Genomic DNA, 26,726 nt, shown 5'->3' with positions numbered 1-26,726 from the left:
GGGATCTTTCCAGCCCAGGGCTCGAACTCATGTCGCCTGCATTGGCAGGCGGATTCCTAACCACTGCGCCACCAGGGAAGCCCTCTTTAATTAATCCATCCATTCATTCTATAGACCAGTATCTAGTGAGTGCCTCCCCAGTGCCAGGCTCCACACGGGGGCTGGTGTACCCCCCGGACTCCTTCCTTACACAGCCGTCCAGACACCAGCCTGCCTTCCCTTCTGGTAACCGCCCTCCACCCCGTCCCGCTCTTTTGTTTCTGTGATGACAGTCCACACAGGCACAGCACCTCCAGCTGGACCGTCTCACTCCTCCACTGCGCCCCCCGCACCCCTGCCACCCTGAACTTTCTCCAGGACTCCGCTTCCTCAAGTGCCTCTTCTCCCACAAGTCATCAGTGATGGAGTCCGAACTCCCGGGCGTGGTATTCAAGGCCTCCGAGGCCTCCCCATCTCTCCTGATCCCCGGTGGCTGGGTGCCCGCCCTGGCAGCAGGTGGCCACCTGACTTTTGCTTCTGGGCGGCCCTCCCGCCCCCTGCCACGCTGCCTCGGGCTGTCCCTCCTCACCTCTGGCCTCTGCTCTGTCCCTGCTGCCCTCTGTCCAGACGGCAGGGGGTTGCGGGGGAGCAGCAAGTGTTATGAGGACTCGGTGAACACGGGCCTGGGCTGGCACACAGCCTGGCACGGAACTACAGTGGTCACCGTGTGCTGAGTGCACGAGTAACACAGCAGCAGGGCAGAAGTCTGGAGCCTCGGCCAGCGCTCAGCAGAGCGGGGTGACCGGCAGTGATGACGGCTCAGGAGCAGCTCACGGTGGGTTGTCGTCTTGTCCTCTTGTCCCCAGACCAGAGAGTCGCTGCCTGTTCAGAGACTCGGAACAGGTTGCGATCCAGCGAGGCCCAGCTGCACGGCTGGTCAGAGTCACTCCAAGATCTCAGAGGCTGCTGTTCCAGGGCACAGCTGCCGAGCTGCCTGCTGCTTCCCCAGGAGGTCTGTCCCTGGACCAGCGTGGAAGCACGAGCCTCATCCCCTTAGAGAGGGCAGCCCCGGCCCGGACCTCTCCCTGGGGTGGCTGGTCCCACCTGCCCAGTCCTGGTCCCTGCCTGCATCTTATCTGAAAACTCAGCTCCGGCCAAGTCAGCCAGAGGCTGGGCTGAGGAGCCCCATCCTCCTGGGCACGCATTTGAGATGCTTCGTCTAGTGAGTCTGCGGGCATCTGATGCTCAGCTGAGTACCCCCACACCCTCCCTGAACGCTGCGGGTCTCTCCTCTAGCCATTCTCCCCAGCCTGTGCTCCTGTTTCCCCGGCAGGCAGTGGAGCCAGGCCTTGCCTCTGGCGGTACTGTCATGGTGGTGTTGTCACAGCTTCCTCTGTGACCTACAAGAGGTCCCTGATGCTAAGAACCAAGACATCCTGCTTGTACCTCCCATGAGTGGCCCTTTAGGCTGAGACCCCAGGCATGATGGGCCAAGTTGTCCTCTCCCCCTTGGAGTTGGCCATGGCCTCAGAACCTGCTGCCTTGTCAGGTGTCCCCAGCTCTGCCCCATCTGGGTCCTGGCTAGAGGCCACTTCACTCCCTTCTCCCCGGCAGGCACCGCTACACAACGCAGTGGCTGGCACCTTTCACATCTGATATAGAGTTAACTGACACCATCACTTACGGTGACTCACCTAGGGCTCACAGGGCAGAACCGGAGCCACCGGACTCCTGAGCCTGGCCCGGGCATGTGGAGGCGTAAGCACGAAGTGAGGTTTGCAGTATTTGTTGCATGCAGAGCCAAGCCCTGAGACCCAGGGCCTCACTGGGTAGGGGGGCCTCTTCCTCCCCTCTTGCCCCACTGCCCGCCCCCACCAGGTACCTGAAGGCCTTTCCCGAGTGTCCCGGGGGAAACGGGCTGCCTTGGGAGTAGATCTGCTGAGTTCCTGCTGCAGAAGTCGAGCTCATCATCTTCTTCTCCGCTGGGAAAAGCAGAGCAAGGGTCACATTGGAGGAGTTCCTGCCCTGCAGACCCCAGGGCAGGGAGCCCCGAGCACAGATGCAGGGGTGGCAGGCACAAGCAGGAGGGCACAGGCCCTGGGCGGCCCAGCCCATCCCCATGCGGCCCGCCCCACCCTGATCTCTGCAGCTGCTCTTGCGGGCCCCCGGCTGTTCCCTGAAGCCTCAGCTGGGCCACAAGCTGTAAGGCAGGCTCTTTCCGAGAGTCGGGAAGATGAAAAGAACTAAAGAGGGTTCTTCCTCACACAGTATTTTACGGAGTTCTTCTCACATGGGGTGGGTATGATGCCTCTCATATTTTTTTTTTAAGATTTTTTTGATGTGGACCATTTTCTTAAAGAAGTCCTTATTGAATTTGTTACAATATCGCTTCTGTGTTATGTTTTGGTTTCTTGGCCACAAGGCATGTGGGATCCTTTTATTATTATTATTATATGTTTGTGCTTTTTTTGGGGGGGGGCTGCACTGGGTCTTCATTGCTGTACACGGGCTTTCTCTAGTTGCAGCAAGCGGGGGCCACTCTTCGTTGCGGTGCGCGGGCTTCTCATTGCGGTGGCTTCTCTTGTTGCAGAGCACAGGCTCTAGAGCGCAGGCTCAGTTGTTCCACAGCATGTGGGATCTTCCCGGCCCAGGGATCGAACCAGTGTCCCCTGAACTGGCAGGCGGATTCTTAACCACTGGACCACAAGGGAAGTCTGCCATGTGGGATCTTAGCTCCTCGACCAGGGATCGAACCTGCACCCCCTGCACTGGAAGGCGAAGACCTAACCACTGGACCGCTAAGGAATTCCCAATACCTCTCATTTTATGCGTGAGAAGGTGCAGAGCCATGATTAAGAGGACAGGCTCTAACATCCAGCTCTGCCCTATTTATCTGGGGTGTGGCCTTGGACATGTTATTTAACCTCCTCCTGTCTCCGTGTCCCCGAGTGAAAGATGGTGATAATAATAGCAGCTTCCTCATAGGGCTGTGGTGGGAATTCAATGCGTTAGCATAAGTTAAGTGCTTAGAACAGGGGCCAGTATCAGAGCCAACAGCATTTAAATGTTTGCTATCACTTGCTAGTGTGGAAACTGAGGCTCAGTTTGTCCAAGCTCACGAGCCAGTGAAGGAGGACTCAGGGCTTGAATCCAAGTCCAGCACTCCTCCCACTGGCCCAGAACCCTGCCTGACCCCGCTGCCCTAACCCAGCAGGTGCTCCAGCTAACCTGGAGCAGCCCCGACCTGCGTTCCTTCCCCTTCCACGAGGGTTTCTTTGAGAGGCCAAGCTCCTCATACAAGTGAGAACACTCAGGCCAGCCAAGATGCGTAATAGTGGATGCTTCTCTGCCACCGCGGAGCGCTAGGTAGAAAGCTCAGCTCAGCAGTCTCTCCCACGGAGAGAGGCTGAAGAAATGGGCTCAAATCCCAGCTGGGCTGTGAGATCTTAACACGAGGAACAGGGCGGTAGTTTGAGAAACAGGAGTGGGAACAGGAGCCTTCTCACTCCCTCTGGTAATTGAGGGGTCCAGGGCTCTCTGAAGCACCCTCCCAATTTCCCTAGAACCTCAAAATCCCCACGCATCTTATTCCTATAGACCCTAACATCCCTGCTTGCAACAAGATCTTGGAATAAAGGATATAAAGGCAATTATTTTGCGCCTGGACAGACCCCACGTCTGCACATGTCTCTGGTTGCTGGTGGGGGGATGGGCGGAGCGGATGGATCCTCCCTTGAGTGAGCGTGAGAAGTGATGGACGCTCGGGCTCACAGGCTTGGGGCCCAGAGAGCTGGCTTCAGGGGCCATGTGACAAATCGCCCACACGAGTCAACAAACCTCTGTGACGTTTGGAGAAACCGGAGGCACTGAGCAGTTTTCCTGGTCCATTTTCTTTTGCTGCAGTGACGGGGTGCTCACTGGGAAATCCTTACAGGATGGAAAGAGATCAGACTCGGGTGTGTATTGCTAACCCGATCATAAGGCCTTGAATCTTGGAAAGAAAGAGATGAGGCTAAAAGCTGCATGAGTTAGGAAGACTTCTGGACTTCTCTTGACTATAAACAAGCCACTTTTTCTCATGTATTTAAGGTTTTTTGGTGGTTGGTTAAATAAGAAACATTGTTTTTCTAAATGCTCCAGGACATCTGTGGGGTACAAAATTACATCTATCTATCTATCTATCACTTAATATATATACACATAAAATTATTCAATATTCCATATCTTTATTATTTTGATCTACATGATTTGCTAGAGATGAAGAAAGGCATATTGAAATCTGCTGTCATCTGGCTTTGTCAGGATCTCTTGTGTTTCAAACTATTTTTGGATTTCACATTTCATTGTTCATGACATTTATATCTTCATTTTAGGTCCCATCTTTTTTTTTTTTTTTTTTTTTTTTGGGTTCCGCGGGCTTTTCACTTTTTTGGCCTCTCCCGTTGCGGAGCACAGGCTCCGGACGCGCAGGCTCAGCGGCCATGGCTCACGGGCCCAGCCGCTCCGCGGCATGTGGGATCTTCCCGGACCGGGGCACGAACCCGTGTCCCCTGCATCGGCAGGCGGACTCTCAACCACTGCGCCACCAGGGAAGCCCTAGGTTCCACCTTTTACCTGTATACAATAGGCTTCTTTCTCTGCTTTCCTCCTTGGTTTTGGAGAGCATCATCACCACCCGCTCTTTCCGGTTCCATACTTTCATTTCATCTTGTTTTGGTTGTATCACATTTTGGCACCATACTGTTCAAGAATTATCCGTCAGAAGCCCTTGAGCATCAACTTATTTCATTACTCGTGCTATTCATATTTTCTTGCTCTCTCTATTTTTCTCCTGAGTGTTTTGCAAGTTGCTAAAAATTTCCTTGTCTTTTCTTGGAAGTGGTTTGGAGGCGAGACCTCTTTCCTTCCATCTTTTTTTTTTTTTCCATCCATTAGTGGTTATGTTTAAACATACTTGAAGTTATATGTCAGAGATAAAACAGTATAGACTGATGAGAAATGTCTGTTTCTAGTCCCCTGATCCAAAGTACGTATCTTTGCTGAATTGACTCTGGTTTTTAATTTTAAATATCTTTTTTATCTTCTAACAATGTTATATTAATTCCAGGTGTCACTAGTTTCACTTTTTCATCGCTACTTCTTTTCCAACCTATCACTTCCATTCTTGTGTTCCATATTTTGATTCATTTCACAAAAAGCACAGTCTTCTGCAAGTAATTTTTTTCCAGGAAGTACAACTAGATGGTGAATGTCCGAGAAGGTCTCTCTGTTGCTTTTTCATATAGGAAAGCAGCTTGGTTGGTGGAAATACTCTTGGATAACATATTTTCCTTCCCTTCTTTTTCCTTTTCTGTTAATTTTTTTTCTATTTTGTCATCTTTATGGGAAAAGGTCTATGTTTGTATAATATTAAAATTTCACATGGGTTTCCCAGAAATGCTGTGGGTATCTGACCAAATAGTTCAGGCTTATCTGAGAGGAAGAGGAACTTTTGCTATTGTTTCCTCTTGCTGGATGAAATTACGTTTCTCTATAAAAGTCGAGGAAATACCGCTGTGGGCGGGCGGCATATCTGGATGGCCGGTGGGAAGCACCAGAGGGGAGCCTCCCCGTCATGCTAACAGGTCTGTTCTCTGTTGCTCTTCTCAGCTCCGGCAGCTCCAGCACGCTCCCTACTTTCCTAGCATCTGGCTCACAGCCACGTGGGCACGAGGGCTGGGGTCTTCCACTACAGGTGCTGGCAGCAGGAGGCCTGAGATCTGCTCTCTCCCAGCTGTCCGGGGCCTCTCTGTTCCTCCCTGTGGCCCGTGCTGACCCCAGTTCCTTAGCCCTAGGAGGACGCTAACGGGGGTCCCTTCCCATTACTGCGTTCCCCACGCTTCCGTGGCGTGAGTCGGCCGGTTTCTCCCTTCAGCTGATCCCGATTACATTGTATCTCACAGATCACATGAAAATGGAATCTTTCCCTGAATTTTGGAACTGACAAAGACATTTCCAAGTTTTCTATGTTGCTGATCTTAGTGGCAGTCTGAGTGGGCGAGTGAGGCAGCTGCACACGTGGCTTCCACGTGACACCTGAACTTTGAACAGCACCATTTTCTTTTTTTAAAAAACATTTCTTATACCTTTTTATTGTTTATTTATTTAGTTTTGGCCGCCCCTCGCAGCATGTGGGATCTTAGCTCCCCGACCAGGGATTGAACCCGAGTCCCCTGCAGTGCAGGCACAGAGTCGTAACCACTGGCCCTCCAGCGAAGTCCCAAGAATGGCGCCATTTTCTCTAACTGCAGAGCTAACACAGGTGAGCACCCCAGTGACCACCATGAAGGATGCACCGTGGAACACCCATACAATGGAACACCACGCATGCGGTAAATACGATTCAGACCATTTAATAATCTAGAAAGACGTTCATAATAAATTGTCACGTGAAAAAGTAAGCTACCGAACAGCAGGAGCTCGATTTTGTATATAAAAAGATTTCACATGTGCAGAAAAAGACAAAAAGGATGACTTTTAAAAAGTTAAAAAAGATTAAATCTGGGTGGTAGGATACTGGATAATTTTTATTTTCCTCTTTACTGCATATTTTTATTTTAAAATGCAGTCCTCTCTGCATGAGAGATTAAGTTGAGATTCTTTTTTTTTAATAAATTTATTTATTTTTGGCTATGTTGGGTCTTCGTTGCTGCGCGCCGGCTTTCTCTAGTTGTGGCAAGCGGGGGCTACTCTTGGTTGCAGTGCGCTCATTGCGGTGGCTTCTCTTGTTGCAGAGCACGGGCTCTAGGTGCGCAGGCTTCAGTGGTTGTGGCACGTGGGCTCAATAGCTGTGGCTCACAGGCTCTAGAGTGCAGGCTCAGTAGTTGTGGCGCACGGGCTTAGTTGCTCCACAGCATGTGGGATCTTCCCGGACTGGGGCTCAAACCCGTGCCTCCTGTATTGGCAGGCGGATTCTTAACCACTGCACCACCAGGTAAGTCCCAAGATATATTTGTTTTTTATAGGGACATGTCTTTGTCTTCATAAAACTAAATTCTACCATGATTAATAGAGCTCATTTATTCCAATTCCTCAAATTTTGAAGATGAGATGTCAGAGGCTCCAGGTTGGTTGCCCCAGGTAACGGGTAAATGAGAGGCGAGGCCAGGAGTAGAGAGGATCCACTGGAACCCCTGGATTTGGTGCTACTTTTCTACCCTATAGAAGTCGCTGTAAATTCACCCTCAAGGGTGGTTGCCTCCAAATGGCTGGACAGCAACTATAAACCCCACAATCTCACGACCTCAGCATCCTTTGGAAACTTACATGCACTGATTCCTGCAAACATCTCGGCAAACCGCGGATCTCTTTCCTGGGAAAAGATTGAGTCTGCCTTTTCCACAGACTTCCCGGCCTCGTGAACCCCGGCTGGTAGGTTGGAGACAGGAACCTGTTTGCACATGAAAACACAAGAGCATCCTGCGTGTGAGGGGCAGAGCAAACGCTCCCAGAGGTCACCTGTTTGCCTCCACCAGATCCCCCTCCCTCAGAATTGCTGGCGTTTCAGCCTTCGGTGTTGTGTAGGGCAGGAGCTTTTCTGTACAGGAAAGCCAGGAACAGACGGGCGGGGGTGTGAACGAGAGGTCACAGAAAGGTCACTGGAGTCCCACTGATCACTTGGAGAGAGAGAAATAAAAATAATCAACCTAGTCTAAATATCGGGAAAAGTGAACATAAAGTTTAATTGGAGAGAGAGGCCAAATACCAACACAAGCTGCGGTTTCTCCCGCAGTGGGGCCTGGGGAGATGGGAGAAGGAAAGCGGACAGGGCAGCGAAGTGGGAGACACAGGCTGTGACCGGACAAGTGTGCTGAGAACAGAGCGGCTCAGACTAAAGGCGGGAGAAGCAGCGAGGAGGCTGCAGGGCTGACACAGTTCAAAGCCGTGCTGGCTTAGGGTTCGGGTTAGGGTTAGGGTTAGGCTTAGGGTTAGGGTTAGTTCCCACACAGCCTCTGCATCTCAGTACCAGTAAGTCCCCTACATACGAACGAGTTCTGTTCCGAGAGCACGTTCTTAAGTCCAATTTGTTTGTAAGTCCAACAAAGTTAGCCTAGGTCCCCAACTAACACAATCGGCTCTATAGTACTGTACTGTAATAGGTTTATCCTACTTTTCAAACAAATACTACATAAAAAACAAAACATAAAGAAGACCTTTTTAATCTTACAGTACAGTACCTTGAAAAGTACAGTAGTACCAGCTACATCACTGCTGCTTTTACGCTTGCTTCCGGACATCCTGGGCTTGAAATAAAGATACTGTACTACTGTCCTCTCTACAGTACTGTAAAGTACACAAAAGCACAGTCACTTGTAGAGGACGCATGCATGTGACAATGTACGCCAGACACGAGAGCTAACTTCCGTGACTGGACGTGCGAATGCACGTTCGCATCTTTGAAAGCTCGCAGCTTGAAGGTTCGTATGTAGGGCACTTACTGTGCTGGCTGACCGCGTCTCCTAGCGCTTCCTGTCTTACGCTCTTCATGGCTCGGCTCGGCTCTGCATGGAAGAGTCACAGCCGACCCCCCGCCCCACTCCGGGGACCAAAATGCTTTTTGCAGGGTGGGTAGAGGGAGAGACAGCACCTCTTGAGCGGAGGGGCTCAAGCTAAGGATTGGATTTAGTCCGCAGTCCTTTGGTTGGAGACAGTTCCAACTGGGAACGCGCTTTCCAGAAATTCACCTGCGGTAAGTCGTAGGATGACAACCCGTCTCTCTGGTGCACCTCCAATTCCGCCTGCTGCTGCTGAAGCTGCCTGGGAAACAAGGAGTCAGCAGTCACGAAGAACAGAAGTGGTGCTGACGGGGCGGAGCCACAGCTGTCCCCGCTCCCCAAGGGCAGACGGCAGCGCCCGATGGATCTCTAAGCTGTTCTCAGTTATGACTGATTTCATTATTTTTATGTCCCAAATCAAGACCCCAAGCCTTGTCTTTCAAGTGTAGGCCGCCAATATTTAGGAAATAAGTTTTGATTTATGACTTCATTTTATGCAGGGTAAAAGACACCAACATTAAAAGAGAAAAACATTTAAGGCAAAATTCAGAAAAGCCCAACGATGCTGTTGGCTTCAGCCAATGCTTGTTTCCCTGTAAGCTGGTAGGAGGTGACTTCATCCCATCCAAGTCTCACGCTGAATTTTCACAGTGGTTACTTTACCCCACATTAAAATGAAGAGATGGAAGCCAAAAGAGGCCAAGCGGTTGTCCCAGTTGGCTGACCAGCAAGTGGCTGTGACACGACAGAGCCAGGATCTGACCTCACGCGTCTGACCCGGCTTGTTCTGCTCTCTGCACGGTACGGGGCTGCTGGACTTGGGAAACCAAAAGACTACTTAGACGGAATGGTTGCTTGACGTCTTAAAGCATGGAAACTGGGTTACTTTCAAGGCACAGTGAGTCCTGCAGCTCAGAGCCTAAAAAAGGGGCAGGATGACCCTTAAACACCAACAAGGATGTCAGACAAAAACTTACTGGCAAATTACTGACAAAAATCAGTCTCCCACCCTTGCCCGTGCATCAATTTAAAGGACATGAACAGACCATTCAAGCATAAACAAATATGTAATATGCAATATGTATACATATAACATGTATATACGTATAACAAGCAAGTAATTAGGGAAATATTTTCACCACTAAAATAAACAAAATAAGTGCAAATTAAAATAACCTCGAAGTATAATTTTTCACCTACTAAGTTAGTAAAAACATGCTTAGTGTGGTGGCTGGGTGTTGAAACCACTCAGCTCACACTGTAGGAGAAGCGTGTGTGGACGCAATCTTCTTGGAAAGCAGTACGGAGACCACATTAGGAGGTACGGCCAGGGTCACGCCCTTCCCTTCCAGGTGGTCCCCCTGCTGCTGGGGTTTCTGCTAAGGAAATGATTCAGGGGCAGGAAACAAGAGCTATCCACGTAAAGCTGGCTATAATAGGGGAGTGGCTTGGTAAACTACGTATATTAATTTGCTGAGGAAATCCTCCACGGTCACCAGCAGTGGCCACTGTGAAGACCACCTGGAAACACCAGAAGGTGTGATAAGAGTGTGTGGAAAAGTTCAGCACGAAATGTTACGGACGCTACGATTACGGCTACAAACGTTATGTCCTATGTGGGTGAACAAGATTTGGAACATGGAAAAAAATATCTTAAGTGCTTGCATTAATTGGACAGAGTTTCGTTTTCACTATTTCACTATTTTAAGGCAAGAATGATCTTAGGGGGTCCCTTTGTACATCTCTGGACATCAAGCTTTTCTCATCCCTGGCCACGCCCTGGACAGGGAGGTAGCAGGACCCCTGGAGGGACAGCTCACAGATTCCCCCCGCCTTCACTCGGGGTATGAGGTGCACGGAGAGCTCACTAGACACTCCACGGGGAGGAACGGAGGGGTGGGCTGGTGTGGATCGGCTCAGTCAGGGGAGCAGGTCCCTGCAGAGGGGCCACCGCGAGCTCGCAGTGGGATAACTGCAACCTCAATCAGCAGGATCTGGAGGGCCCCCCTCCGAGGAGCGGTGTAGTTGGGCCAGGGGGAGGGCAAAGACGCCGGCGTCCACTGTGCATCCGCCCCAGCCCTCTGCTACGGCTCTGCGCTCACGCAACTCACGTTAGCCTCACCGTGAGCTAACCCTCGAGGTAGATATTTTAGAAACTCCCTTTACAAGTGGGGAAACTGAGGCCCAGAGAGGCTACCGGGCTGCAGAGACTGGATGGCGCTCTTGGAAGGGGTGATCAAAGAGGGTGTAGGGAAGGGGTTACTTGGCGGGTGTGGGACGGTGGTAAGGGAGACTCGGCTTGGATACTGAAGAACCCCTGGGCTAGCAGCAGTGGGGGGAAGCCCAACTTCCCCCCGGGCTGAAGGGGCGGGGGAGCCGGCAGGGATCAGCTGCCTGATGACGGATGCAGCCTCCGCTCACCTTGGGAGGTGGCCGGCCTCCTCTCACCCCACTGTCTGCAGCCTGTCCCTCCACTGGCCGGACAACTGGAAGCCCTCTCGTTCCTGTCCATAGAGTTCAACGTTGGCCCTTCCCGGGCACATAACAGGGCAGAGTGTGGAAACAAGGTCTCAAAGGGCAAACACGAACGTCAACACAACCGTCAGGCTGGTAGGTGGTGAAGACTGAGAACGAAGAGACTTTCTAACACCAAGTGCGGAAGCATTCCTTTTCCTGACTATTCTCAGCAACTAGGAACGGAATGAACAGAGGGGATCTGGTCCCCAGCTCCCCAGCTGGAGCAGTCCCTAGTACTGATACATCATCTCAGATGGGCCACTGGCCAGTCTCTGCCTGACCGCCACTGTCCTGGGGAGCTTGCTACTCCATTTGTAGACAGAAACGATATAAAAAGTCTGTCCCCAAAACAGCCCAAATCTACCTTCCTACAACTCCCAGTTTGAGTTCCAATTCTGCCCTGGAGAAACACAAAATAACTTGAATTGTGCTTCTCAACTCTTTTTCTCAGCATTCAGAGATGTACGGTCCGAACACTATTCACTCCTCCAGCCGTGCCTTTCACTTGGTGCCCCTGGCGTGTGTGTCCCCTGTAAGGGAAGACATCCTAGAAAAGGACCCCAGCTGGAGGACCCAGTGAATAGTTTATCTGGAACTAAGCCCGGGTGAGCCATGTCTTCAGTGAAGTGTGCTGGAATATCTGCGCCAAGCTCTGTGCCAGGCACTGGAGAGAGGATGATGATTCAGAACCTATGTGGTCTCTGCCCCTGGGGAGTTGACGACCTCCAGAGGAAAACAGACAAGGTGGCAAGCAATTGCGGTATGCTGAGTTAAGGCCACGGCACGGGAAGAATGAGGTTCTATCTGAGCACACAGTATGTCTTCCCACCTTGGTGTGAGAGCCCAGGGAAAAGGTTAACAATAAAACCAGCTTCCTGAGACTGCCCACCAGGCAGCCTAAGCCTATGCTTGTAACACCAGGAAACAGGAGCACTAAAAATAATTTTCAAAAAAAGGGATATTTCAAAAACATTTTAAAGAATCGATATAATCATCAATAGAAAAATCACAGCTTTCTATATTTTCTTATTCTTACTTGACAGTTTTGTTTTCTTTTCTTTTCATTTACATCTTGAAGGCACCCTCATCTTCCATTTGCAGGGCCTCTAAAATCTGAGTGTAGTACCCAGAGCCAGTACTTCGCTACTGTTTTCACATCTCTGCAAAAGTCCCATTTTACAGATAAAGAAACTGAGGCTCAGTGACACAGCTCTGTGTGGTGCACACAGGACTCAAAGCCAAGGCTGTCTGGTTGCAGACGCCGCACTCTGTCCCACAGGTGTAACAGGAACCATCATGTCACGTCTCCCATTCCAGAGCTGTGGGCCCCACAAGACAGCACCTTGAGCCACCAGGTGGGAGAGAAGAAAAGACCTGTGCTTTGGGATTTTTGGAGCATTGAACTCTCCTTCATGGCGGGAATCCGTGGACCACCCTTTCTTCCTTTCACAAGTTTCCCAGGGCCCAACCTTCAACCCACAAGCATTTTTCCAAGAAATAATGACCACTCCTACCTTGTGGCTCAGCCTTGGTGTCCAGTCCAAGCACAGAATCCTGGTGAGTGGGCAGTTGTGCTGCTGTGCCTGGGGCCCGGCCGTGGGGTGAACAGGGCAGAAACCCAGACCTCTCCACTCACCCTGCTGCGTACCCTGGGGCTGGTCTGTGATGCAGGGAAGATGGGCTTCTAATTTGCACAGAAGTGTGGTCAGGGCCTGAGGTGTTACGATGGGAGTTTGTTCTCAGCTCTGTTGCTCTGGGGGCTTTGAGACCACAGAAAGCAACTTTCACCGTAGAAGGAAAATAAAGTCTCAGGCTTGGCTGGCAAATCCCAAGGATCCTAACCTCACTCCCCCTGTGGTCCGGATATCAGATTCTCTGTCCTGGCCTTTGGTTTCTGCTTCCGTAGCCGAGTGCATGGGGAAGAAATGCTGCCCTGCAGGCCGCCCCATCCTGAGAAGAAGCCAAAGGAGCTTTCTCGGACATTTCGCGGCAACGGAATAAAAATAAACCTTGGTGTGCTTGCAAATTCCAGAGAGGGAGACAAACGGCAGCTCGGCTGCAAGCTGACTGACAGTGCACGGGAGGGACCTGAGGGAACCGGGCTCCCACTGCCCCCGACCGCTGCCCCCTGCCCCCTGCCCATTAGCTGGGGGACTAGAGCTGATGATTAGAAACCATCAAGCCCAGGCTTCCTGTCCGTGTGGCCTCCCTGCACGGGAAGGCGCAGGATGTTGGGCAGATGCTGTCAGTTTATCTCTGACGCTCCCAGAATGGAGGCTTTTACTCAGCCGGAGTAAGTGAGCAACCAGCCATTAGGGGGGCATCCGGGGGCAGCGTGTGACCGCACCCCTGGGTGGAACCGGAATCCAGCTTGGAGCCATCTAGGGGCTGGGCAAGCTCAGCTGACCAGAGCGAGGCAAATAATACCCACCATTGACTGAGCGCCGTCTGCATGCCCATTGTGAAGGACTCCGGGTGCCTGTCAAGGGCTTTGGAACTGTTCTGATCAGGGACAGGGCGCAGCGTGAGTGTGGTTTTAGAGAGATGGCGTCTGGGGCCGGATGGAAGGCAGGAGGAACCGGTCAGGAAGGAGGACGGATGCTCACCCAGGAGATGGCAAAGGCCTGGATGGGGTCATCGGAGAAGGGGCAGAGGAGGAGAAGGAGGGCCAGAGAGGACCCCAGACGGAACCTGGGGGCCAGTTCTCTGCCAGGTTGTCTGTTGCAGGCGGATGAGAGGGCAGGACCCAAGACAAGTCCCAGGATGGGGCTTGGTGGCTGGGTGTTGTGGCCCCTTCCCCTTCTCTTAGTTCTGCAGAGACCAGGAATGACACCTTCCTTGTAGGTCTTCTTTGCTTCCTTTTACTCCCTGCTCCCACATCCTGCCAACTACCGGCCAGGTGGGCTGGGCCCGAGACAGCCATCCCTGAAGACGTGGGGTTGGACGGCGGGCCCTGAGATGCCCACCGTGACTACGGGCGTGGTGGAGTTTCAAGGACACACACACAGGCACAACACGCAGCTGTGGTCATGAAGACCCACAGTGACTTTGCAAGGGGCTGTCGCACAAACAGGGCTCAGACCCAGCAGATGCAAAGGGCTGCCTTCCGTCCCCGCTAAGCAAAGCGCAGCACCTGGGTCGCACGAATGACTCCTGCTCCGAGACGCCCACGGCTTGTCTACCTGAAACGGTGTCGATCCCTAGACCCTAAGACGTGGGCACGTGTCAAAGTTGTGCCACCAGTGTGTGAAATGGGAGTCTGTGTTTCCTGGACTTCGCTCCATTTTCCTCCATCAATGTACCAGGAAAATAGGCAAGGGTGACAAAGAGGCCTTCTTCTCAGCAGCTTCAAATGCTGACCATTAACACTCCATTTCCCTGGGGAGTTTCTTTCCGATGCTCCTGCCTGAATGCAACTGGGTTTGCAACTCCCCCCCCCCGCCCTGCAAGCACAGAGCACATAAGGACCTCTGCATAACGAGTCTGCCTGCTGCTGGCGACGTTTAGCCACAAATGTGAAGCAGGGCGGACAGTTCTCGTGACAGTTGTCACTGCCCTCTACTGTTCACAGTAAACATTTCCTACCATCTTTACCCACTGAAGACCTTTTGGTCCAGCAGACAACAGTTCAGGCCTCTGGTGTGAGGCCATGTGCCGAGGGACATCGTCACCCCATCTAACCTCAGTGAGCTGCCAGGAGCAATCGTCCTGAGAAGAGATGTAGGGACACCCCCGGGGACAGAATGTTCTGTTTTGTCAACGATGTCTGACTTCCAGGAAATAATCAAAACCTCTGCCTGTGACGGCTTTTAGGAGGAAGGGCTTCACTTTCCTTCCAGGCTCCGCTGCAGCGCTACCTGCTGGGGATGCTTTCTCGGAGGCCCTGTGGGGAAGCGTGAATTCTCTGTCTCCCCTGTGCCCTCGTGATGGCGTTTTCACCTGTCCCTCCCTCCTGCTGCCTACTTCGCACGCTCTCCACGTGACGGGAGCCTTCCGGGGGGCCGGGGTGGTGGTGGTGCAGAGACCAGAACAGAGGCGTCCTGAGTTTACTGGACTCCTGGTACAGTGCTCAGTGACTACCCACTGCGTTGAACTGAGTCGCAACAAGGCAGGTGACCGTGATGGCTGAAGCCTGTATTCATGTTAGAAGTGAATGAATGGTGAAAAGGGTAAAACTACCAAAACCCCCAAAAAGGGAGCTTCAGTCTGTTCTTCTGCCCTAAGTCTAGAGGACTCTGCCCGGCCCCCAGCCTGGGACCGTGCTCTCCACTGCAGAGGGAGGCCCGCACTCGAGCAGGTTCAGTGACAGGTGGGCTGTTCCTGCCACACCCTCAGAGGTTCTCTCGCAGCAAGCCACAGACATCAGGCACCACACACGCGGCGGGCGTGGGGCAGGGAGGCAGGCAGGGATGAATGGAAGAGAAGAGGGACAGGATCGTAGCAGGAGGCACCTTGCACTAAGAGCCAGTCAACAGGTGGGCATCAAGAGGGTGGGGGCTTCCCTGGTGGCGCAGCGGTTGAGAGTCCGCCTGCCGATGCAGGGGACACAGGTTCGTGCCCCGGTCCGGGAAGATCCCACATGCCGCGGAGCGGCTGGGCCGGTGAGCCATGGCCGCTCAGCCTGCGCATCTGGAGCCTGGGCTCCGCAACAGGAGAGGCCACAACAGTGAGAGGCCCGCGTACCACAAAAAAAAAAAAAAAAAGTGAACGTTCTAGGAGAGTGCCCACGGCTCAGAATGCGTGGCCGGCCTGCCCGTTTCCACGGCTTCGGGCACAGGCAGCTGGCGGGGCTGGAGAGGGGCTGGGACAGGCAGGGGGAGCCTGCAGGTGAGCTGTGGCTTGAACAGATGCCGAGCAGGTCTGTTGCTCTCTCGCTCACTTCAGCCTCGTCCCCCGGGGCTCCCACTGCCCGTCCCTGGATCCAGGCCAATGAGCACACCTGTTACCTTCACCCTAGGAGCTCCTGGAGGTCAGGCCTGTGTCTCACCTCCACATCCCCTCTGTGGAATGAAGAAGGAGCCATGGGATCCTGAGCCCTGCCCGTCTGACTCTTCCTCCTGTTTCTTGAGATTCACCATTTTCCCCAAGGCCAGGGCGGGACATAGGCCTGGCACTAGCGGGTGCTGCTCGGCTCCCTCTCCTGCCCAGGTCGGGGGAAGTGGGAGAAGCAAAAACCCCTCGATTTGACTGAGTTTACCAAGCAGTAACTAGACAAAGTCAGTTATTAAAACATAATGGCATTATCTTTTTGCATACCTGGACCTACAGCTATATTTCCTCCTGTTATTCTCACCACCAGCAAAGTCCTGACTAGAATACGGAGGTGTAAGAAGAATCAGAATCAAGTAAGCCGAGGGATAAGATGCAAAGAAAGAGGAGTCGGGACTTCCCTGGTGGTGCAGTGGTTAAGAATCTGCCTGCCAATTCAGGGGAGTTGGGTTCGAGCCCTGGTGCGGGAAGATCCCACATGCCACAGAGCAACGAAGCCCATGAGCCACAACTACTCAGCCTGCGCTCTAGAGCCCGTGAGCCACAACTACTGAGCCCATGCGCCACAACTCCAGAGCCTGCGCTCTAGAGCCCGCGAGCCACAACTACTGAGCCCATGCACCACAACTACTGAGCCTGCGCTCTAGAGCCCACGAGCCACAACTACGGAGCCCATGCGCCACAACTACTGAGCCTGCACTCTAGAGCCTGCGAGCCACAACTACTGAAGCCCACGAGCCTAGAGCCTGCGCTCTGCAACAAGGAAAGCCACGACAATGAGAAGCCCGTGCACCGCAATAAAGAGCAGCCCCTGCTCGCCGCAACTAGAGAAAGTCCACGCGTAGCAACAAAGACCCAACGCAGCCCAAAATAAATAAATATATAAATTAATTTATATTAAAATAAAAAAAGAAAAAGACAAAAAGAGGAGTTGGCCAGACAGTCTGGGAAGAATGACCACTGAGAACGAGTTATTGATGGGGTCCCTGGTGGCTGCTGGGAAAGCAAGTTAGCGGAGCTGGGTGCCACAGCCAGGCTCTCGGGGGTCAAAAAGAGATGCATGGTGAGGGGGCTCCAGTACAGACAGGTGGCAGGGCCAGCTGGGAGGAAAGCAAGGAGGATTGGCAAGACAGGGTTTTTCCAAGATCAGGAAGCCACGTGGCTAGGTGAAGGCCTGGGAGGGAGGCTGTGGCGGGACTGGACGAGAACCCAGGGGCCACGGGAGACAGAGGATGCGCTGGGAGCTAGAAAGCAAATGGAGGGCTTGGCCCTGGAGGGAGAAGCCAGCAGAGCAGGAATGGAGGGGATGGAGACAGACCCCCACATGAACGCGGAGGGCCCTGGCTTCTCTGTTCGCTGGAAGGCAACACGATGTGCGCAGGGTTCGAAGGAAGCGCGCACTTAGCGGATCTGGGGCAGCCCGTAGAGAACAAGCCAAGAAACCCGAGCAGCCGTGGCAGGTGGCAGAGGGGTTGCCGCCGCCTCCAGAGCATTGGTGCTGACTGCTGCAGACCCCACCGCCCAGGGCTGCTACTCCGCCTCCAGAGCATCGGTGCTGACTGCTGCAGACCCCACCGCCCAGGGCTGCTACTCCGCCTCCAGAGCATTGGTGCTGACTGCTGCAGACCCCACCGCCCAGGGCTGCTGCTCCGCCAGGGCGATCCACACACACCGTCTACGCGCAGGATCCGAGGCGGGGGGTGGGTGTTCTGTTATTCTCCCCATTTTACAGATGAGCAACTGAGGCTTCAAGAGAGCAGGTGACTTGCCCAGGCGGGAGCTGGGATTGAAACCCAGGTCACCTGTCCTCTGAGGGATCTTGTGTGGACCCACCTGTCAAGCTCTGTGCCTTGTGGCCCAGGAGCTGGGCCAAAGCCGAGACACTGAGGGTGCTGCCTGGAAAGGAGGCTGCTTTGTGGGACGCAGATGGGAACCCCCAAACCCAGGGAGCTGGGATATGGCAACCGAGAGCCCTGAGGGAGGCCAGGAGGTCACAGTGAGTGCCCGGAGGCATCAGTGCCCGGGGCGGGGGGGGGCTGTTAGCAGATGAGGATGGGAGGTGGCCAGGGTGGGAACAGACTCCACGGACTCAGTGTCGGACCTGGGAAAGTGGAGGACAGCAGTGCACTGACTGGTACGGGGAGCCATGGTGACAGTTTCACCAGTCAGCTCATCGCATGCCCCCGAAGGCTGCAATTCCTGCCACACACCTCAACATCATTTTGCCTTTGTTCCTGTTGGTTCTCTGGACTTCTATTTCCTCGAGAGGAAGTCCGGAGAGGAGGCATGACCCGCCTGTATCTAGGAGCCGGACCTCATCTAATCCTCACGGGAACCTGACAGGGAGGTGTTATCACCCCTTCCACACATGAGGAATGAGGGGACACAGCAGTCAAGATCACATGGCTGGGAAGTCAGGGGGGCCAAGACCGGAGCTCGGGTCTGTGTGTTAACATGTGTGGGACACAGCGGTGGTGACGCCAGCAAAGATCTTGGGAGGACGGCGCCAGTGATCAGGCAGAAGAGAAACCACGTGTCCTGGGCGCGCCCACCCCCACGCCGCCTGCCCTGACACCCTAGCGCTGCCAAGAGGCTCAGCCTCACTCCTCTGCCCCCGGCTTCAGCAGGACCACGAAACCAGGTCAGGCAGCAGGTACACGGCGGAGGCACGAGGAAACCCCCAGCTCTGCCCTGCTGGGCTCGGCAGAGAAAACAGCATGGGAAACCAGAGCACCTCGAACCGACTGTGCTGACGGAGCGGGAGGGCCATGGGGGTCATCGCTCAGCACTGGGGTCTCACACCTCAGGAGGGAATTGAGAAGGGGGTCCCGGGAGGGGAAAGTACGTACTTGACATTGGTGTTGGTGCAGATGATGTACTCGATCTCATCAGAATAGGGGTTCTGGAAGGTGAAGCTGCTGGTGCGGATTAACACCCACTCCCGGTTCTTGGTGCGGAATCGATACATGACCGACAGCACTTGGCCTTTCAGCTTCACCACCTGAGCAAACATTTGGAGAAGGAAGTCAGCAGGAGGAAGGATGGTGCCAGACAGAGGAGGGGGAGGCAGCCAGCGGGAGCTCAGGACAGGAGCATCGTAGCCAAAGACAGGCACGGAGGGAGGGTGGGGGTGGGAGAGAGCGGTCACCTGACGGGAGCCCTCTGTCCACTTCCCCCGTGAGGCCGGGCACTGCATTTAGGTTGTTCTGTCGCCACCGTGTGAGAAGCCAACTAGTCAATGCCCATTTGATATCAGAACGTTTCAGCGTTTACAAATCAGATCATGAAAACCCTGCAAGCTGGAGGGTTTCCCTTTTTGCCTGGGCTGCTAGGGCGCTCTGGGTTTGGTGACAGTGCTCCCGTGAAGTAAGGCTCTCATACTCAGCTATGGCGTGACATTGTATTCATACCTCTCATTAAGAAATTCTTAAACGCTGTTTAACATTGTAGATTGGATTAAATATACTCTCTGGGAGGAGATAAAATAAAATAACTAATTTCTATGCATTATCTCTTTGTATGCATGTATCTATTATTACCCTTTTTTTTTTTTGGCTGTGCTGTGTGGCACGAAGGATCTTAGTTCCCTGACCAGGGATCGAAACCATGCTCCCTGCGGTGGAAGCGTGGAGTCTTAATCACTGGACTGCCAGGGAAGTCCCTCTACGATTTCTTTTATGTTGCAGTATGGTTTCCAGAATACTTCCAAATGTAAACCCTCACAAGAACTAGGTGAGGTGGGCTTTACTATTTACAGAGGATAACGCTGAGTGTCACAGAAATAAAATAAGTTGCCCAAGATCGGACAACTTTGGTGGAAAAGCTGGGACAGGAACCAAGATCTTGCTTCCCAACCACGAGCGCGTTTCAGCGGACACGCGGCTGGCTGTCCTGCTCTGTGCAGACACACACGATGTATCACACACAGAAACCCGGGGATGCGGAGGCGGGCGGGCGCAGGTGCAGAAAGCAGCCGTTCTCAGGGGCAGTTCTCGGCTGAAGCAGGAACACGAGGAGGAAGGACACAGATGGCTGGTGCGTCTGGGCCTGGCTGTGCTCACGCACTCAGGACAAAGCAAGGCAAACAGGAGCGCCCCCTCCTGGCCTTCGGGACGGGAAGGCCCGACTGCAGACCATAGTGTGACCAGAGATGAGAATGGGGACCTGGTCCTAGGGGTCGGGGAGGCACTTGTGCTGTATTCCAGGTTGGACGTCCGTAACCAGTCTGGGGGCAGGGACCCCTCGGTCACCGAGTCTCCCCCACCCTCAGCCCAGGGCCCGGCACAGAGCAGGCCCCTCGAGCACATTTCCTGAGCCCACCTGATGCGTCTTTGGCCCTGTGCCCTGGGCTGATGCAGCCGGGGCAGCCATCTTCTCTCTGCACCACCCCTGGGGAGAAGGATGAGATGAAACCTGAGGGTGCTGGGCTCCCTGGTGGGAAAGTCCACGTGATAAAGAAACCAGACCAAAAGCGCAAGGAGGGGAGACCCTCCCTGACACCTCACGTGAGGAAGCCTAGCCCTGTGGCGAGGCCAGGCCGGGCGCTCGGGGGTGCCTGCCAGCCGGCCTGCAGCCCCCACAGGAAGCTGGCCAGAGGTCAAGGCCATGTGTCCCTCAGGTCGATGTTCTGAGGGGTCCTCCTCTGAGTCTGCACAAAGCACACAGGACACAGGCAGCGCCCCCGTCGTGAGACCACGTCTTCCACACTCTGAAGCTCGCGGATGGAACCTTTTCATGTTTCCTCTAAGCAGGATGCCTGAGATGGTGTGAAATTTTTAAACTCCATGTAACAAACACTCCCAAGGCACGGCGTGTGCAAGCTCAGCCCTTGGAGCTGTGGCTGAAGAGCCGGGGGAGGGAGTGCAGCCCTGCACCCGCCTCGGGGCCGACGGGCAAGCATCTTGTGCGTGTTACCTCACGCAGTCCTCACAGCAGTATTTTGTGTTACTGGAAACTGAGTCTCAAAGGAGTTAACTATCCTGCCAAAGCCTTATGACTAAGGAGGGGCAGAGACAGGATGGGATCCCGGGTCTACCTGACCCCTGTGCCCCTTGTCTTTTCTTGAATCACTATAGCTGAGACAGAACCCTTGTCCCCAAAGAGCTTCTCACCTAGCACAGGCAGGGCAGGTGCATGGGTAACTGTAACTCAGAGAGAGCAAATACCACTACAGAAACATAAGATTGAGGCAGGAGATAGATGGGTCCCAGGCTCAGCGGCTGGAGTTTGCCCCGCTGTGGGCAGACACTCCAAGATTGCAGGAGCGAGAGACGAGCTGGGCCCCACCCAGATAAGAGATAAAAGACCACATATTCCTCATCCTCGAAGGCAAGGAGACCTTCCCGACTACACACGTGCAGAAAGGCTCCTTGGAGGTCAAAAAGGAAAGGGGAGCCACTCCGTAGTAGGTGATGTCAACCTACCCGTAGGCCTCTTCACTAGAATCCACCTTGGCTAAGAGATGCACGCACACATGGGAGGACCCTGAGATAAATCAAATATGGACTCAGAACCGGGCAAAGCAAGGTGACTGGACAAAGGAAACGGGAAGAAATGCCCCCTATAAGTGATTCTTTCTCTGAGCCCGCCCATGTGTCTATCCACACATATTCTTTTTCCTAATGAACATTTTACTTGTTTCACTGCTTTCTGTCTTTGTGGGATTCTTTTCTGCAAAGTTGAAGGGCCAGGGCCTTGTCACTGGCCACTGGTCTAGTGGCTAGGATTCAGTGCTCTCTCTGCTGCGACCTGACTTCAATCTCTGGCCGGGAACCGGAAGCCCTGCTTCAAGCTGCTGCAGGCCGAGGCCACCTGAGATCAAGATCAGGTTACCAGCAAGTTGAGGAGACAGCCTTTCTCAGGATCCAGAAAGGGTTCCTGGAGGGAGATGGGTTTGGGTAAAACGTTGGCAAGTGAACATGCTGCGCCTTCTGGGGAGGGCTCTCCTGGCAGAAGGCGCAGCGTGAGCAGATGTTTGGGGGCGGGGAGACCTGAGGTGCGATGCGGGATGAGACTAGGCACGTTAAGGCAGTGTGGGTATCACAGTCCAGGCCTGGAGGCCAGGCTGGTACGTTCAACTGCGCCTCATTCAGGTGCGATGCTAGTGTCCTAGATCACAAAGGCCAGGCATAAACCCAGCCTAGCCCAGCTCTTCCTGAGAACAGCTTTACTCATCACCACCACCACTGCTACCACCGTCACCACTGAAGGCATCTGAGCGGAGAGAAGAAGGAACCTGTCTTAAATCTCACTGGGTTCCACTCTTTCACCTGACTTCTAGGTCAGCTGGGATCCAGAGAGGGAATCCAAGAGCAGACACCAGAGCGAACTCAGGATTCCCAGCCAACCTCACAAACCAACCACAGTATTCCTCACAAACTCGATCCCACTCTAAGGTCTCATGTCAGGGCCATTCAAATACTTTTGTTTAAATCCAGAGTTCAAGGGCTGACTCCGAACTGACATAGCGTCCTCCGTGCTTTTGCAAAAACAAGCCACTTCCCTTTATCAACATTTGTCCCTCACCCCGACCACTGGTGGCTAGAACCCAAAGAACACAAGCGAGGGGCCCAGGCCTGGCGCTCCCCAGGATGTCCCTGTGGCTGCTGCCTGCTGCCCGCTGAGCCCTGTGACCTGCCCTGGCTGCCGGCTCTAGGGCGTGGTTGCTTTGGCTTTGCCTCCTGAGGAATGGGGTGGCTGCTCTCAGAGCGAGGGTTACTTAAGCCAGATACCAGTGTGGGATCGATGTTAAATTCCTTCTTTTTCTTTTAAAATCTCAGGGGTGCTGTCAGACGGTGAGGCCGGTGTGGGGCTTTGGAAGAAGGCAGGCTCCAGCCCTAGATCTGTTATTGCTTTGCTGTGTGACTCGGGGCAGGTGACTGAACCTCTCTGAGTCCTGGTTTCCACTGCAAAAACGTGGGGGTGATAATATACTGTGAAGGATTGAGGATCATACAGGATAATGTATGACAAAGGGTCTGGCTGGTTACCAACAGTGACTGGGGTGGGGGGTGTCCCATCACTGTTAGAGCTTCATTTCCATGTGAAAATGAAGACAACCCAGTCCAAAGAGGACGATGCTAGACCACACGGTTTATAATAATTTCCACATACGTAGCAAAGGTGGCATAAGAGATATACTATAGCAGTGTTTATTGAATGTTTAACCATTCTGATTTCTCATTTTTTCCAAACTGAAAGTCACCTGCTGTGGGTGATGGTCCATTTAGACTACTTTATTAAGAACAGTCACATGCAAACACCATAGCCAGTGGTGGAGACGATGGTGAAAAGCACAGATGTGGAGCATGCCCACAGGGAGCTTATGTTTTAGTAGAGGAGACAGAAAAAAAAAAAAAAGGAAATCAATGGACAAAGAAAACAATTGAAAACTGCAACAGTTGCTGTGGAGGAAAAACGAGGGACTGAGAAGGAGGTTAGGGGATCTTTCTCAGCTAGGGTAGTCACTGATGGGGTCTCTGAGGTGACAGGAGTTAAAACCTAAAAGCTAAGAGGTGTCAGTCACGTGAAGAGTGAGGGTCAGAGGAAACACGTGCAAAGGCCCTGAGGTGGGAGAAAGCATAATGTGTTCAAGGAACCAAAAGAAGGCCAGGGTGGCCCATGTGTGAACACATGCGGATGAGACACGCAGGGCGAGGTTCCTGCATCCGTGGTTGAGTACGGGGCTGGGACCTGCTTCTAGGTGCCCGGGAAAGCCGCCGGCACTTTTTAGGTAAAGATGTGGCGAAATCTAATTTACGTTTTCAGAATGGTTTGGCCTCGGACGAGAGTGAAAGCAGGCAGACCAGCCAGGGAGCTGCTGCAAAAGTCAAAATGAGAGATATGGACGGGTGGCCTAGGCAAGGTCAGTAGGAGCGAAGAGAGGGAGAACGGGGCGGGTTACGGGTGTCTCTTGAGGTGTAACAGGGGCACTCGATGGCCTGGATGTGTGGAGGGAGATCAAGGGAGGAGTGAAGACTGTTTCTTGGTTTCTGGCCTTTGCAACCAGAAAGACAGTGGTGCAAGGGAGACTGTGGGCTGTGAGAAGAGAATCGAGCATTCTATATTTGAAGGTTAATGGGCATTCGAGCGCAAGGGTGGGGTAGGTGCCTATATATCCGCAGGCGATGGTCTGGACTGAAGTCATCCAGTGGATAAAATCGCCTGGGAGAGTCTGTTTCTGTTTTGTAAATATGTTCATTTATATCATTAAAAAAAATTAGATTCTGCCTATGAGTGATATCATACCGGTATTTGTCCTATGTACAAAACAGAAACAGACTCACAGATTTGGAAAACAAACTTATGGTGACTAAAGGGGAAACACTGGGGGGGGGGAGGGATAAATTAAGAGCTTGGGATTAACATACGCACACTACTGTATATAAAATAGATAACCAACAAGAACCTACTATAGGGCTTCCCTGGTGGCGCAGTGGTTGAGAGTCTGCCTGCCGATGCAGGGGACGCGGGTTTGTGCCCCGGTCCGGGGGGATCCCACACGCCGCAGAGTGGCTAGGCCTGTGAGCCGTGGCCGCTGGGCCTGTGCGTCCAGAGCCTGTGCTCTGCGGCGGGGGAGGCCACAGCAGTGAGAGGCCCGAGCACCAGAAAAAAAAAAAGAACCTACTATATAGCACAGGGAACTCTACTCAGTATTCTGTAATAACCTATCTGAAAAAGAATCTGAAAAAGAATGGATACATGTATACGTATAACTGAATCACTTTGCTGTACACCTGAAACTAACACAACATTATAAATCAACTATACTCCAGTAACATTTTTTTTAATGAAAAAAATCGCCTGGGGGATATTAGAGAGAAGGAGAGAAGGTCAGTAACGGAGCCCTAGGGCATCATGGCTTGGAGACGCAGGCAGAAGAGGGACAACAAAGCGGTCTGACAGGTGGAAAGAAAACCAGGAGCTGGTGATGTTTGGGAAGAACAGAGCGGAGCGCGCAGGAGGGGTTACACGATCTGCGTGCGCAGGAGGCGTGTAATTGGAGCACTAGATCTATTTGTGCAGACATACCCAGGCCTTTAATAGGAGAGCTCAGCTGTCAGAGGCCCTCATTCTGAAACACTTGTAAAGCAGAATGTCAAGGACTTATTCTCTCAGATGAATGACGAACTATTATTCCCTCTTAAAAAGTCATTTAAAGGCCCCTCTGCTGTAACATTACCCGTCCTTTTCTTTGCGGGGGCTGAAGCGAGTCGCCGGAGCCCTTTGTGAAACTGGCTCTCTCTCTCTCCTCCCAGGTGGACCCGGGCTCAGGAGGTGGCAGGTCCTCAGTGAGAAGCCTGCCCTAAGGTGCTCTTCCTTCACTGAGCTTCACTTGACTCACCTGTAGCATGAAGATAATAATGCCCATCTCCCGTGACTGTCATGAAGATTCAGGAAAGCAGTGTGTGCGAAAGGGATTTCCATAGCGCCTGGCACATAGTAGGTGCTCAATAAACAGCAGCTGGTCATAATGCTGCTCGGGATGCAGTCAGTAGTGTGGCCTTCCTCTCAGACCCTCACGGTCATCCTCAATCCTTCTCTCTCCTTCACTGTCTCTATCCAAAGCATCACTAACCCCACAACCGCCTCCTCTGCTGCTCCTGCCCCATTTCACCACCTCTCACCTGGGCGACTGAAGCAGGCTCCCAATTTGTCTTTTGTTCCAGTTATTTCGTACCCTTGTCTCTTCTGCATACCTGGGCTGCCAAAATTGTTTTTCAAAAACACTGCTCCACTTCAAATCCTCAAGGGAATCCACACTTAAACGACTCAGGAGAGGATTTAAGCACCTCGCAATGGCACATGAGGCCCTTCAGAATTTGGCCTCACCGGCCTCATCTTTGACCACTGCCCACCTCCTCCCCACAAGCCGGCCAGGGTCACTCCAGCCGTGAGGAACTACTCATAACTCGCCCAAAAAGCCATGCTCTTTTGCATCTCAGGTGCTGGCCCCTCAGTCTAGAATGTCGTTTCTTCTCTGCTCATCGTTTAAGACCCATCCCAATTGTTGCCTCCCCTCGGAGACTGTTCCGGCCTCTTCCCCACACTGTCAACCTCTCCCTCCTCTGCTCTTCTCCCACGAACAGAAATTCCTTCCTGATGGTCTGCCGTCCCCGCTGGACTGCGAGCCCCTTCACGGCAGGGGCCCCGACTGATGCCTTCGGTGGGACCCTGCTTGGCCTGCCTGGCACATCGAAGGACTACATCCGTGTGTAGCCGGCTTCTACGTCACCTGTAAATGAGCACTGGTGGTACCTGCTGAAAGCTCTCCCGCAGATGGCTCTGGTCCTCAGAGTGGCAGAATTCCAAAATGTCCTTTCCTAGAAGATCCTAAACAAAGAGACAAGCTTTAATCATCTCCAATCCCACATTTCATTTTTTTATATCTCACCGTTAGACAAGAGCGCTCACATACACCCCCTTCAACCCTTTAGCTCACACCATCATTAGGGGGAAAAAAGTGGATACAAATTTTCTCTTTGAGCAATCATGGAGCTGGCGTCTGGTACGCTATCCTCAGTCCTTTCGGCATGTTCAACACCGACTTCTAATTTTGCTAAGGCATTAGAGCAGCAGTTTCAAAATGCAATTTTATTTTTGTTTGCCTTGGAGAGGCAAACTGCACAGGCAAACTGTAATAAACATTTTAATAAACAAAAAGAACGCAAATGATAGCACGAGGTCAGATGTGTTGCCTATGAAAAC

General features: G+C 52.8%; 1 protein-coding gene across 4 annotated transcripts in view; it reads right to left on the bottom strand.

Moving 5' to 3' along the window:
- ARNT2 (aryl hydrocarbon receptor nuclear translocator 2) overlaps positions 1 to 26,726 on the bottom strand; it is a 194,158-nt gene that overhangs the window by 15,444 nt on the left and 151,988 nt on the right. For all 4 annotated transcript variants that reach the window (XM_027089167.1, XM_027089169.1, XM_027089166.1 and 1 more), the window contains exons 11-15: positions 26,277 to 26,351; positions 18,869 to 19,020; positions 8,703 to 8,775; positions 7,285 to 7,408; positions 1,862 to 1,961 (exon numbers count right to left, since the gene is read on the bottom strand). In XM_027089167.1, coding sequence (XP_026944968.1) covers positions 1,862 to 1,961; positions 7,285 to 7,408; positions 8,703 to 8,775; positions 18,869 to 19,020; positions 26,277 to 26,351 — 524 coding nt within the window. The remainder of the gene's footprint in view (positions 1 to 1,861; positions 1,962 to 7,284; positions 7,409 to 8,702; positions 8,776 to 18,868; positions 19,021 to 26,276; positions 26,352 to 26,726) is intronic.

This window comes from Aethalodelphis obliquidens, unplaced genomic scaffold, assembly GCF_003676395.1.
Source record: "Aethalodelphis obliquidens isolate GAN/ISIS:26980383/991018 unplaced genomic scaffold, ASM367639v1 scaffold65, whole genome shotgun sequence".
NCBI lineage: Eukaryota > Metazoa > Chordata > Mammalia > Artiodactyla > Delphinidae > Aethalodelphis > Aethalodelphis obliquidens.
Note: the sequence above shows the minus strand (reverse complement) of the source record. Positions and strands in the feature narration are given on the sequence as shown.